Source organism: Natator depressus, chromosome 5 (genome assembly GCF_965152275.1).
Source record: "Natator depressus isolate rNatDep1 chromosome 5, rNatDep2.hap1, whole genome shotgun sequence".
Taxonomy (NCBI): domain Eukaryota; kingdom Metazoa; phylum Chordata; order Testudines; family Cheloniidae; genus Natator; species Natator depressus.
In genome coordinates this window covers 41,267,136-41,281,605 of record NC_134238.1, presented here as the reverse complement: position 1 = coordinate 41,281,605, position 14,470 = coordinate 41,267,136, and the positions used below count along the sequence as shown (strand labels likewise).

Below are 14,470 nucleotides of genomic sequence, written 5' to 3'. Positions count from 1 at the left end.
CTGTATGGGCTGGTAGAGAGGACAATGCTCCAGAAAGGTTTGAACTGATCAGTGTATCTTTCTAACAACATGGGACACTGACTTCTTTAAGTTTCTTGACAAAGAACTGTAATATAACTTCTAGTGACACAGCCACTAAAGGCTGTACCTCAATGAACTATTTAAACACATTTTGTAACTGCCCTTCCTGAGGTCTCTCTCAGTCAACCAGAGAATATGTTATGTCAACTTAGATCACAGTGAGTATATGTAAAGTAAAATGTAAATAAAAAATGCACTATGGGTGAAATCCTGGCCCCAATGAAGTCAATGGGGGATTTTCCAAATGCCCAGGATTTCGTCTCAGGTGTCTACATAAAATTGTAAATAAATATGAATTCTCAAATACTCCAGTGCCCTAATTATAAAATAAAGCCATATGGCACAAAGAATCAATGGGCTGCAGGTAACTGATATATATTTCACATATACACACACACGCACATAGTGCTGAGATGAAAACCCTGGTCCCTCAGCTCCAAAAATGAATGCTTTTGCCATCTGAGATAAAGGAGATCATCTTTAGCTGTTAGCAGTGATAGTTCCCTGATGCGCTTTGTGGGCCCTTTAACATACACATAAAACCAGTTAATTAGAGTTGTTAAAATGACCAGGTAAAAAAGTAAATAAAATAATTTAAACTAGATTTTTGTGTGTTTAGAGTTAAGGATGACAGAATTGTACAAATATACAATTACAGAGGTGACACAGAGGTGATCTTCTAAATATGTATAATTTCTTTCTAGAAAGTTAACAGTTTATGAAAGAGAGACAAAACAACATGAGAATGAATGTAAAACTATTTTCAGAGTAGCAGCCATGTTAGTCTGTATTCTACAGCCAAGCTCTACGATACAACTGCATTTGCGCCAACCCCTCAGACAGAGACAAACACCTGCAAGATCTCTATCAAGCATTCTTACAACTACAACACCCACCTGCTGAAGTGAAGAAACAGATTGACAGAGCCAGAAGAGTACCCAGAAGTCACCTACTACGGGACCGACCCAACAAAGAAAATAACAGAATGCCACTAGCCATCACCTTCAGCCCCCAACTAAAACCTCTCCAACGCATCATCAAGGATCTACAACCTATCCTGAAGGACGACCCATCACTCTCACAGATCTTGGGAGACAGGCCAGTCCTTGCTTACAGACAGCCCCACAACCTGAAGCAAATACTTACCAGCAACCACACACCACACAACAGAACCACTAACCCAGGAACCTAACCTTGCAACAAAGCCCGTTGCCAACTGTGTCCACATATCTATTCAGGGGACACCATCATAGGGCCTAATCACATCAGCCACACTATCAGAGGCTCGTTCACCTGCACATATACCAATGTGATATATGCCATCATGTGCCAGCAATGCCCCCTCTGCCAGGTACATTGGCCAAACTGGGCAGTCTCTACGTAAAGGAATAAATGGACACAAATCAGATGTCAAGAATTATAACATTCAAAAACCAATCGGAGAACACTTCAATTTCTTTGGTCACTCAATTACAGACCTAAAAGTGGCAATTCTTGAACAAAAAAACTTCAAAAATACACTCCAACGAGAGACTGCTGAATTGGAATTAATTTGCAAACTGGATACAATTAACTTAGGCTTGAATAGAGACTGGGAGTGGATGGGTCATTACACAAAGTAAAACTATTTCCCCTTGTTTATTCCCTCCCATCCCCCACTGTTCCTCAGACGTTCTTGTCAACTGCTGGAAATGGCCCACCTTGATTATCACTACAAAAGGTTTTCCCTTAGCCCCGCCCTCTCCTGCTGGTAATAGCTCACCCTAAGTGATCACTCTCCTTACAGTGTGTATGGTAACACCCATTGTTTCATGTTCTCTATGTATATAAATCTCCCCACTGTATTTTCCACTGAATGCATCCGATGAAGTGAGCTTTAGCTCACGAAAGCTTATGCTCAAATAAATTTGTTAGTCTCTAAGGTGCCACAAGTACTCCTTTTCTTTTTGTAAAACTATTGTGGAACCAAAGATAGACCATGTGTTGACATCAGAATTTTATAAAACCTTTACCCTGTTGGGGGCCTAAAACTCTTGGGAAATTACAGTTTTATTTCCAAACACAAAGGCTTGCCTGACAAGCCACTTTAAAAGCTTTAAGGAAAAAGAAAACATAAAATTTGGCCAGAAGTGAAGTGAAGATATAAAAGACTTATTAACTATCCGAATCATATATTCCATAACAACTATTCAGTAACTGCAGAGTGATTCTGAATGAGCAACATATGTGAATGAACCTTGGACATAAATCCTAAGATGACACCATGAAAGAACCAGACAAAATTAAATATAAAATAGTGTCAAAAAAGAAATCCGTGGATATTTTTGAACAATTAGGGAAAAGACAAGAAGAAATGAAATACTGAAATCTTCCTCACACCTCTGCATAAAGGGACCAAAGCTTTCAAGATGCTAAGCACCCCTTCATCTCCCATTGACTTCACAGTGCCTTTGTTTTGTTAACAGTATTAAAGTAACTTTTAACTAATTTGGCCTTTTTCATTATAGAATATTCTCAGAGGACAGGCTTCCTGGATAAAATACCATTGCTAGCTTTATTATTTTCAATAAGGCCTTCTTCCATCTGCAGCCAAATAAAAGGAATTGTATTTTCCTCTTGTCACAGTTCCAGGGCAAGCCTTTGACCCTTCACTCAGTGTTTTGGTGGTCACCCCGCTCCTGCCCTGAAGGAGTTAAAAGCTGTCCTGGAGAGGACTGTGGCTGGGTAAAAGGGATTAAGAACAGCTGGGGAAGCTGAGTGAATAGCTGATCACAGCTGTGGCCAGCTCACTCAGGGCCCAGCTGGTCCTTATAAGAGGGCTGTGGGCCAGACACAGAGGAGTTTCACTCTAGCCCTGGAAGGGCTGGGGATAGGGCAATGGGAGCTCCTGCCTGGTAAACCCCACAGGCTACAGACCTTGGTGAAGGCTTGTACAAGTAATGGGGTTGCAGAGGTTCAGTCCAAGGTTAGGCAGAGGCAGCTGGTCCTACCCCCTTGCCTGTGATGAGTGGCCATTACAGACTACAGTCTGCCCCAGTGAGCAGGAGCTAGATGATGACTGGCAGTAGCCACTGAGGCAAGGTGGGTTTAGATGGTTGGGGGTTCCTCTGGGAGGGCAGACCCAGAGTGTGGGGGTACTACTGAGGCAGAACCCCAGGGTAAAGGGCACTGGGGTCTGGGAGGGACATGGGGCCAGCGGCAGGTGAGACACTGACCTACAGAGGGTGCTCCATAAACTGGAAAAGAGCTAATTCCCAGAGAACCAGCAGGAGGTGCCGCACTGGTGAGTCATAGCATTGCTACAGCTCCTCTTTCAAGTGACAGGCCCAGCCCCTTCATTTCTCTCAATGGAATCCTATGATTCACCCCACTTTTAGACTGGCTTTCCAGGTAATGGCACCCCTTTTTACCATTCTTGTTTTCTCAACAGGTTTAGCCCCTACCAGAAACTTTCCTTCAGGAGCAGTGATCATTATGAAAATGAAGGTGACTCCAACCAGTTTCTTCAAAACAAAATATTATTTATCCATCCATTGGAACACAGTTGTCAGAGAGAAAAGGGCTAAAAGAACGCAAGGCCTATAGGCATATTATCTTACATACAGCTTAGCAGTTCCCACTACGAGTTAGACCCATCTTATCCTAAATACCCTCATCCTTCTGGGGACCAGATTACAGTCTGCTTCTCTGCTGACCCTGCCCCTCTCCCTCTGTGCATTAAGGTTGTTCTTTCAACCATTTCCAAGTTCTTTGTTTATGATTTCCCCTCTGTAGAGCCCTGTCCCAAGCTAGGGGGTGGTGGTGTCCCACTTGAACAGAGACAAAACCAGGAGGCTTTCACCCCTGTATTGTCAGTTAAGCACTGGCTAATGCTAATTCAGTACCTAATGTTCAACAGAGGTTTTCAAAATATGCTGAAATATGGAGCTTGCTCTCTGATCATTTGAAAAATTAAAATTTTGTGTCCCTTTGCTTGAAGTCCTCTTTGCATAACTTATATTAGGGCCAATACAATGGGATGCCTCAGATTTCATTGTGTAGTTCCTGCTCTCATTACCTTTCTTTTTGATGTGTTCTATCTGGAGTAACATGGCAGTGGAATTATGATAACTGTATGGTGCAGCTTTGAATGTGCTGTCCATTGGTGCTCTGAGCAGCTCTGCGAGGATTCAGGAAAGAAGACGGGAGAGGTTTGGTGTGGGATTTTCAGCAAGAGCCAAAGAGTTCTAAGAGCAATTATTGTCACCGGAATGCCAAAGAACAATTTAAATTTGCCAGCCAAAAAACCCAAGCAACAACCAGATTTTTCCAATCAAATCAGTGTAGGTTGTGTAGCAACTTTTACAACCTCAAGTTTAGCAAGACGTAGTAGCAGCTGCAGCCCCTATAAGACACATTGGATTTTCAACAAGAATAACAACACTTGTAAGCAACAGTCAGATGGTTCAAAAGCAAATATTTTTGCCAGAACGCTAAGCAACAGTATATTTTGCCAACAAGCTAAAATTTGATTACTTGTTACTTCTGCAAAACATAATTTGATAAAGGAAATAGCACCTCCCTTTATACTTTATTGGAGCCTTACACCTGCAAACTTGAGTGCTGCTGCAAAGGTCAGAGAAGCTATTTAATTTGAAAAGCAAGCTCTGACTGGCACACCAAATATTTTCGTCACATTCGTGTAAGGACTGTACAAATACTTTTTTTTTTTTTTTTGAAAATTAAAAATTATGGAGTATGTCAAACCATCCTTTTGGATTTGGAGGCTAAAACAAAAGTGGAAAACCAGAGTCCATCAATTTGAACCAGCAAGCCTTGGAATTAGGGTTGCCAACCCTCCCAGATTGGCCGGGAGTCGACAGGAATCTGCCTCAATCGCCCGGTGACTATTAAAAGCAATCCAGGAGACTTTAATATGCCAAAAGTCCAGTCAGTGGCGCAGCCAGGCTAAGGCAGGCTCCCTACCTGCCCTGGCTCCGCGTGGCTTCTAGAAGCAGACTGCATGTCCGGCTCCTAGTGCAGAGGCGGCCAGGGGGTCTTCACCTACTGCCCCCGTGCCCCACTCCGAGCACCCACTCCGTAGCTCACAGTGGCTGGGAACCACTCCCACACTTTGAACCCCTTGATCCCAGCTCAGAGCCCCCTTCTGTACCCCAAACCTCACCCCCCAGCCCCACCCTAGAGCCTGCACCCCCAGCCAGAGACTTCACCCTCTCCTGCACCGCAACCCCCTCCTCCAGCCTGGTGAAAGTGAGTGGGGGTGGGGGAAGAGTGAGCAACAGAGAGAGGGGAGATGGAGTGAGCTGGGGTGGGGTATTGGAGAATGGGCAGGGCCTCAGCCTCAGGGAAGGGGCAGGACAAGGATGTTCAGGTTTGTGCAATTAGAAAACTGGCAACCCTACTTGGAACGTGAAACAAGCTGATGAGAATGCTAAGGTACACGTTCCAGAATTCATGCAGAACATATACTGGTTTCATGTCAAAGATTGTTTTGTGAAATATGAAGAAATATGAGATGCTTTCCAATAACTGGAGTCTACTTGTAATACATTCAGAATTATTTTCTGCATATACATGACTGTTCTCCTGCTCAAGTGAAATCCACACAAGCAAAAAAAAGAATAAGTTATTTTCCACAAGAATCTCCTGCTACTAGACTGCTCTATAAAATGCAATGAGATTTAAAGGTCCAATACCTCATTTAACGCTGATTACACAACCTCTAGATAGGACTTCATTCTGAAATACTCTAATTTAGAAGCTAAAAATGCCCTTAATCTTGAACAAGTTATATTAACACCAATGGAATGAAAGACTTTATATAAACAATCACAAAGTCTCTTAGGGAAGCATCTCAAAAATGTATATATAAATCCAGGTTTGTTACTGTGCTTGCTGATGGATCCACTGACAGCTCTACAGCTGAGCAGGAGGTGATGTACATCAGATTTGTACAGGATTGAAAACCTGTGCTCTCGCTGCCAACATAGTAGAATCTGGGACAACTGATGGTACAGAACAAGGAATAAACACAGCTTTGGTAGAGTGGAACTTTGTTTCAAGTCCTGTCGCAAAGGGACTTTGGCCCCCGGTTTCTTAAATGGATAACTGCTCTTTAAAACTAGCTCAAAAACAGCTGTGTGAGTTAATAGGGTCAAATCTCCCCTTTCTGAATTACACAGTGGGGCTGGGGGGAATCTCTGGGACAGGGGCTGTTCTCAGTCCCTGGGGCCCATGCTGGGGGTGCTGGCCTTCTCCAGGTGCTACCTCTGCCCTCCAATCCCTGTTGTTTCCTGCCAGCCCAGCTCTGAGCTTGTCCCTAGATGGTGCTGGGCTGGCAGCTGGTGAGGGTCTGTGTCCCCATGGCCAGGGGTGGCAGGTTTGTAGAAATTTTAGTGGTGCCCAGAATCCAGGTTTGGGGTGTGGGGGGATGAAGGCCCTGGCTGGGACTGGAGATGAGGGGGCTCAGGGCTCAGGCAGAGGGTTAGGGTGCAGTGGGATGGGGGCTCTGGTTGGGACTGGAGATGAGGGGTTTGTGGTGTTGGAGGGGGCTCAGGGCTGGGGCAGTGGGTTGGAGTGCAGGGGGATGAGGGCTCTGGCTGGGACTCGGGATAAGGTGTTTGGGGTGTTGGCAGGGCTAGGGTAGAGGGTGCAGTGCGGGGGTGAAAGCTCTGGCTGGGAGTGTGGGCTCTGGGGTGGGGCAGGGCTGGGGATGAGTTTGGGGTGCAGGCAGGCTGCTCCGGGACAGGGGCCAGGGAGGACTCTCCCCCCATGCCCTTTCCCTGCCGGCAGCAGCAAGCTCTGGGGGAGGAGCCCCCCCTTTCCTGCCCCCGCAGCAGCACACTCACCCCCACCACTGTCACTGCATGTGCTCCTTGGGCCCCACTCAGGTCCAGGAATCTCCCTCGCCTCCCCCATGGTGGGTGCCGGGGGGTGCTGCATGTGCCTCCTCCCCTGCTGTTGCCCCTGACTGTAGCCTCACTGGGGGTGAGGGACGGGGCTTCACCTTGCCCAGCATGGGGCAGGAGCGGTGACTGCGGGCAGGGGGCCCCCCTGTGCTGGTGGAGGGTCCCGCCAGAAAAGGGAAGGGTCTGAGGGGAACGGCAGGCTCAGTCAGTCTGCCCTGGCAGTCGATGGAGAGGGGGGCACTAGGACCCTGCGGCACCAGTTGCTGCAGGGAGGCAGCATGGAACTTCACATAAGAGGAAGAGGCAGGGATGCTCTGCTCCGGGCTGCGCGCGGCGGGGCCGGGGCAGCAAGAGTGGGCCAGGGGACACTTGGGGGGGGGGGGCGGCGGTAGGTGGGGTCAGGGGGAACACCCGGCCCCACATATTGGTGGAGCTGGGCCCCTGGGCTCTGAATATTGCTGGTGCTAATGCACCGCGTGGAGATATAACTCGCGGCCCCTGCCCATGGCTTCTCCTGCCCCCATCCCAGTTTCTAGGCTGCAGACCCAGACCTGCTGCTCTCTATGCTCAGCCAGCTCTGCTCCTTTCCCTCAAAGACATAGCTGGGACGCTTGACCGATGAACAGGCAATGCCTGCCCATGTGGGAGTGGAGCAAGGGCTGGGCTACTAGAGGCACTAGATCTGATAGAATCTCTGTGCCCTCCAACAATCCACCCTCAAGTTTTAAGGTTTTTACCACCCTCTCTCTCTCTCTCTCTCTCACACACACACACTCTCTCTCTCTCTCTCTCTCTCTCTCTCTAGGCATTGTTTATACCCAAAGACTTGCTTTGATTGTCTCCAAGCCTCAGTAAAGTCAGTCGCTCTCCCTATCCCAGGTGACCAAGCTTAAAAAACAGACTTGGGATTTTTCATTGATCACCCCCTTGTGATTCCCAGCTGGGGCAGCGCTGGCTTCAGAGCTGGGGCTCAGAGCACCGGGTTTCAGCCCCCTGAAAGTGCTTGTGGACCCCCAGGAGGCTGCAGACCCCCGGTTGAGAACCGCCAACTTAGGGGACATAGGGAAGAGCATCCTTTCAGCCTGTGGAAATTGGATCCCCTTGGCCTGAAGGGCAGAAGCTACTGATAACTTGCTGCAAGTGAGAAACTGTTTTAGACAAAGATATAACTTGCAAGAATTAAGTTTTAATCACTAGAAAGCATGTTTTGTTTTGCATGTAACTATATGTCTCTTTCTCTTGTTTAGCATCACTTAAAATCTCTGTTCTTTAATACATTTATTCTGAGGTTTACTACAAACTATCTCGGTGCTGTCATATTGAAGTCAAGTGTGAGTATTCAGCTAAACTAACAGGTTGGTGCGTGCTCTGCATATTTGAAGGCAGCAAACAATTTGAGAGTGTCCAGTGAGATGGACTGTATACTAGAGTGACATCTTTGGGGAACTGGGGTTCACTGATGGTTACCCGCATGGGAAGGGTAAGACGGGCAGAGTCTTGAGGAGTTTGCTGGTGAAGCAGACAGACTAGCATGGCAGGGAGCTGATACACAGTCTAACCTCCAGCAAAACTCACTTTTACTGAGGCAGAGGGCTAACACAATGACTTACAGTTCTGGGTGTTCTGAGCAGAATGTCACAGCCCTTATTCAGGCTTTTTCTGCTCACTGACGCTATGTCTACACTGCGAGCTAGGGCTGTGATTCCCTGCTCGTGTACGCATAGTCATGCTAGCTCTCATCAAGCTAGCGAAAGTATAAATAGTAATGTAGCTGCACTAGCACGGGAAGCAGCAGCATGGCTTAGTCACGCCGAGTACAAACTCTCCTGAAAATGGTGGGTACGTAGTTGGTATAGCCAAGCTGTGCTGCAATAACAGCTGCCTGTGCTACTGCAGCTACACTATTTATACTCATGCTCGCTTGATGAGAGCTAGCATAAGTATATGTACACAATCTGGGAATTATACTCCTAGCTTCTATTGTAGACATAGCACAAGAATGTTGCCAAAGGATGAAGTAAGATGGCAAGAGAATTACTCTATATTTTGGTTTGCTTTCTTTATATGTTTTTGTTGTATATTTCAAGTGTATTGAAGTGTTTAAACCAGGGGTGGGCAAACTTTTTGGCCCAAGGGCCACATCAGGGAATAGAAATTGTATGGCAGGCCATAAATGCTCACAAAATTGGGGTGGGGGTGCGGGTTCTGGGGTGAGGCTGGAGATGAGGAGTTTGGGGTGTAGGAGGGTGCTCTGGGCTGAGACTGAGGGGTTCAGAGGGTGGGATGGGCATTAGGGCTGGGGCAGGGGTGCAGGTTCCGGCTGGGGGTGTGGGCTCTGGGGTGGGGCTAGGGATGAAAGGTTTGGGGTGCAGGAGGCTGCTCCGGGCTGGGATTGAGGGGTTTGGAGAGCAGGAGGGGGATCAGGGCTAGGGCAGGGGGGTTGGGATGTGGGGAGAGGCTCAGGGTGCAGGCTCCGAGCGGTACTTACCTCAAGCTGCTCCCGGAAGCAGCAGCATGTCCCTTCTCTGGGTCCTACACGGACACATGGCCAGGCAGCTCTGCACACTGCCCCATCCGCAGGCACCGCCCCTGCAGCTCCCATTGGAACACCAGAGGGGGCCACTGGAGCGCGTAAGAGCCGGAGTGGTGCGGACCCGCGTGGTGCGGCACCCAACCCTGTGCCCTGGCCGGAGTGGGACCAAACCGCTGGTGCAGCCCCCGACCCAGCAGCCTGGCCGGAGTGGGGCCGAGTTGCGTGGTGTGGCCCCTGACCCAGCGCCCCAGCCGGAGCAGGGCCAAGCTGCATGGTGCAGCTCGCAGGCCAGCTTAAAACAGCTTGCGGGCTGGATTGCCCTGTGGGCTGTAGTTTGCCCACCCCTGATTTAAACCCTTCTTGACCCTATGGTGAAAAAGATGATGTTGGCAAACGGTATTCATATTCGCTTTGGTAAAATCAGATGCTGACTCTGAAATCTCCACTTTGTCTATGATGAGTTCTCACAGCTAGAAATTTGCTCTGAATTGAGATTTTCATTTTCCCTGTAAGTTGTTCTAAGGAGAAAAGTAATGTAGGGAATTTATATTACTATGGGTTCTGCAGGCGTATGCTGAACTTCTGATGGGATGTGATGCTGACAGAGGTAGGTACCAGCTTTTGCTAAGGCTTTAGGCCTCAGCTGAGCACTGACAAATTCATCGCTAGAAACCAGTCTGTTTCACCTGTGCATTAGTATGGTTAAGATGAATACTGAACTTATAACAATGTGTTTAGACTTTATGAAATGCTTGCAAATTGCAGCATGCATTAATCTCACTTATTATATCGGGGTAGGCAACCTGCGGCACATGAGCTGATTTTCAGTGGCACTCACACTGCCCGGTGTGGCCACCGGACCGGGGGGGCTCTGCATTTTAATTTAATTTTAAATGAAGCTTCTTAAACATTTTTAAAACCTTATTTACTTTACATACAATAGTTTAGTTATATATTATAGACTTATAGAGACCTTCTAAAAATGTTAAAATGTATTACTGGCAAGCGAAACCTTAAATTAGAGTGAATAAATGAAGACTCGGCACACCACTTCTGAAAGGTTGCCGACCCCTGTTTTACATCTTTATCACATGCTATAAGGCAGGGATGGCCAGCCTGAGAAGGAGCCAGAATTTACCAATGTATATTGCCAAAGAGCCACAGTAATAAGTCAGCAGCCCCCCATCAGCTCCCCAGCCCCTCCCACCTGCCGGCAGCCCCCACCAATCAGCACCTACTCCCCCCTCTCGCTGCCCACCACAATCAGCTGTTTCACATGCATAGGAGGCTATGGGGGGGAGGGCAGAGGAACGACGACATGCAAGGCTCAGGGGAAGGGGCAGGGGCCTTGGGGGAAGGGGTGGAGTGGGAGTAGGGTTTAGGACAGAGCGGTGAGCACCCCCCAGCAAATTGGAAAGTTAGAATCTATAGCTCCAGCCCCAGAATCAGTGCTGAGGTAAGGAGTTGCATATTAGCCTCTGAAGAGCCATATGCGGCTCTGGAGCTACAGGTTGGCCACCTCTGCTATAAGGTAATATTTAATATTCTGCTTTTTAAAAAACTTTTGGCCTGAAACTGAACCCAGTCAGGAGGGATCGTCTTCTAGCCATCAAAAAGGCCTATCAAAACTACGAGCCACTGTGGGACATCACAATACAAAGACTTTGTTAACTGCCCTTTCACATCTATAAAGAGGCTATACGCAAAAGGGCTCTTCCTATCAGCTTGAATTCTGAAAAAAAAAGAAATAAAAATAGCTGATGAGGAAATTTTTCATCTCTCTTTTGCTGTCTGGACTCTTATGTAGACATACGCTCAACGAGACACCCGCGGCTGGCCTGTGGCAGCCAACTTGGGCTCGTGGGGCTTGGGCTGTGAGTCTGTTTCACTGCTGTGTGGACTTCCAGGCAAGGCCTGGAGCCCTGGCTCTAGGGCCTTGTGAGGGTTCCAGAACTTGGGGTCCAGCCCAGGCCCAGAAGCAGAGCTTAATTTGTGCCAGGGTTTGCCAGGGCTGAGCCCTGGCACCTCTAGGCTTGGCAGTTCATACCCCCGCTGCCACCTCTGGGCTTGCTGTGTCAGTTATGAAAATATAAAAATTGCTTGAGTCTCGGTACCTAATTGCTTAAGCCCAGCACCTCTTTCATTACAAATTAAGTACTGTCCAGAAGTCTACACAGCAATGAAACAGCCCCACAAGTCCAAGTCAGCTGGCATGGTCCAGCCACGGGTGTCAGTTGCTGTGCAGACATACCCTGACAGGGCCAGAACTACGAACCAGAAGCAGAGATCCCCAGGGTCAACATTGGTTAGCCCTAAAAGACATTTAGTGCCGACAGATCACTACAACTCTGTCACCTTTTCAAACCACAGACTGTAACTCAGTTGTGTATATATGCTTGCCTGCTTTAAACCTTATAATAATGCTAATTTCTTTTTCCTAGTTAATAAATCTTTAGTTAATTATAGGATTGGCTACAAGTGTTGTCTTTGAGAAATCTAAGGTACAAATTGATCTGGGGAGGTAAGTGAGTGGTCTCTTGGGACTGGAAGCAACCTGAATATTTTGTGATCTTTGGTGTATAGCAACCAACTTGCCTGGGTGACAAGATAGTCTCTTTGGGCATTCCAGTCTGTCTGTAACTCCATGGTAAGACTGTTACACTTTAGGGGTTCATACTTGTTACTGGGTTGGTAAATCTAATTATAGAACATACAACCAGTTTGGAATCCCTGCCCTGCTTCTTGACAGTCTGCCTTGAGGCTGGCGCTCATGGCCGTGAGCCACTCCAGACAGTCTGATGGTAGGATTTCCCCTTACATGTCCGAGTTCAGTGTAGCTGCTCTTGTTAGCTCAGCAAAGGTGGGGACACTAAAGTAAAGATTGGCAAAGGAGTTATGAAACAATAAAAATTACCATATTACTTCCACTTCTATTTACAAACAGATAAAGCAATACTTGGGAAATGAAAGAGATAAAATTAGTTTTTACGGAAAAATCACAGTGAAGCATTAGAGATAAAAACTTCTAAATTTAAAACTCGTAAAAAGGATGAGCATCCACTTGCGGTTTCAGGTACCACACCTGCCCCTTCCTGTCCTTCTGCCAGTTGTTAAAAACACACTTTTTAAAAAAATTCTCTCACCTGTTTGAAAAATCTAAACAGAGGAAACTAAGTAGCTTATATATAGGAAAAAAACAGTGAAAATGTCTGTACACAAAGTTCTGTAAATACACAAACAGAGAACTCCCCCCCCCCCCCCTTTTCCAGTTTAGTGACCTTCGGAACTACTTACAACAATAGCAGGTAAACACTTTTAGTACAGAAACTTGATTTCTAAATTGATAATGTCCCTTTAACCACAAGTGGACATAACCAAAAGTTCTGGGACAGGACAGCAATGACAATGTGCAAGGGATATACGTATCATTTGTATTATGTATGCAGTATTTGCATTACTTCTCAAATGTCCATTAATGCAAAGGTCACCTCTCATTTTCACTCAAATTTAGTTCCATTCAAAACAAATATCTTGTTTTCTCATTACTGCAAAGTATTTACATTGTGAACCCTTCCATTGTCTTCCCTTTCTCCATTACATAAGCTTCTTGACCCCGCCTTGAAGGTCTCTTGTTCCTACTTTCAAGGCCCTAGGAGGAATGCCCATCCTCCTTCATTCATCTCCTCCAGTGATACCTCATTTGTCCACTTCTTCCACAACAGTCTACATGCCTTTTTTCACACTGCCCTGAACATCTATCCTGAACTGGCCCACAAAGAGACAACCTTTTTCTCATTTAAAACCCTCTGCTGCAACTCGCTGCAGTGTGTTAATGACATTTATTTTAATATATAAAATTAGAAATTGCTCCATCTGGCTGCACTCATGCCTTTGCTGAAAATATCTTACTGCTCTAACCACATCCTTCCTCCGTGTCTCCACTCCATTGTTTCTTTGCCCATTTCTGTTGTTACAGGTCTGGAACTAACTAGACTGCAAGAATTTCAAGGCAGAGACCCTGTCTGATGGATGCTGCACCTGAGGGTGCTGTAAATAACAAGGGTTATATCAGGCCGCAGAAAGTCTGACACGTTGAAGGAAGCAATCCCGCATGGTTTAATGTTTCTTGCACTATTATTTTCCTGGCCTCTCTCATCTGGGGCCTATGAACGTGCCTTGGGGAAACTATCACACACAAATCCAACCGCCTTTGGGGGAACCAGATTTTTTTCTCTCCTGAGCTGACTGGAAACCAGAGCAGCTGCTGCCAGGCTACCCCACAGGGGGACAGACAGGGACCCCACCCCCGGTTGGGGAGAGGCGTGGGGGCAGGGGCGCCGCTATGGCTGTGTGCGGGAACTGGATGACCCCGCATAAAGGGACGCGGCGCAGGACACGCCCTCCTCAATGAGAAAGGGGTTTAGGGCAGGGGTTCGGCGGGCAGGGGGCGTAGGCCGGACCCTCAGCCGCCCTTGTCCAGCCCAACACCCCATCCCCACCGCCCCCTCAGATACCCCGCCCCCCACCGTAGTCGCCCTTATCCAGCCCGACAGCCCCATATTCCCGGCCCCTCAGACGCCCCCCAGCCACCGCGGGCCCCGCAGCAGCCCGAGACTCTCCCCCAGCCGCTGTCGGGCCCCCGACGCTACCTGCTGACCGCTCGGCCCGCAGCGCTGCACAGGGAGAACATGGGGGCGGTGGGGCTGCAGCTGCTAGGGGCGCCCGAGCCCAGGCGCACGCTCCGCTGCCATGTGCCCGCGGGCAAGTGGCGGCTCTGCTGAGCGGCGCATCCACTTCCGCCGGCCGCGCCTCCCCCACGCTCCCCCCGCCCCGGCGCGGCAACTACGGAGCTCCTCTGCCAGCGCCGTGGGGAGGGAGCATCTGGACAGGGGAACCCTGCGGCAGCAGCCAGCCCTCCTCCGGCCGGGCTTCTCGCCCCTTGCACGGT

At 48.0% G+C, this 14,470-nt stretch overlaps 2 protein-coding genes across 4 annotated transcripts in view; one reads left to right on the top strand and one right to left on the bottom strand.

The window, feature by feature from the left end:
- The window catches only part of NLN (neurolysin), a 68,370-nt gene extending 54,029 nt beyond the window's left edge, over positions 1 to 14,341 (bottom strand). Inside the window, exons 1-2 of one of the 2 annotated variants that reach the window (XM_074952642.1) lie at positions 14,172 to 14,312; positions 4,139 to 4,240 (exon numbers count right to left, since the gene is read on the bottom strand). Coding sequence is in view for 1 of the 2 variants with exons in the window: in XM_074952641.1 (XP_074808742.1) it covers positions 14,172 to 14,212 (41 nt within the window). In the remaining variant the exon portion in view is untranslated. Of the gene's footprint in view, positions 1 to 4,138; positions 4,241 to 14,171 lie in introns of both variants that reach the window. The other variant, XM_074952641.1, reaches the window with a different exon arrangement.
- The window catches only part of SGTB (small glutamine rich tetratricopeptide repeat co-chaperone beta), a 39,897-nt gene continuing 39,607 nt past the window's right edge, over positions 14,181 to 14,470 (top strand). The window contains exon 1 of one of the 2 annotated variants that reach the window (XM_074952647.1): positions 14,181 to 14,468. The gene's annotated coding sequence lies outside the window, so the exon portion shown is untranslated. The remainder of the gene's footprint in view (positions 14,469 to 14,470) is intronic. The other variant, XM_074952646.1, reaches the window with a different exon arrangement.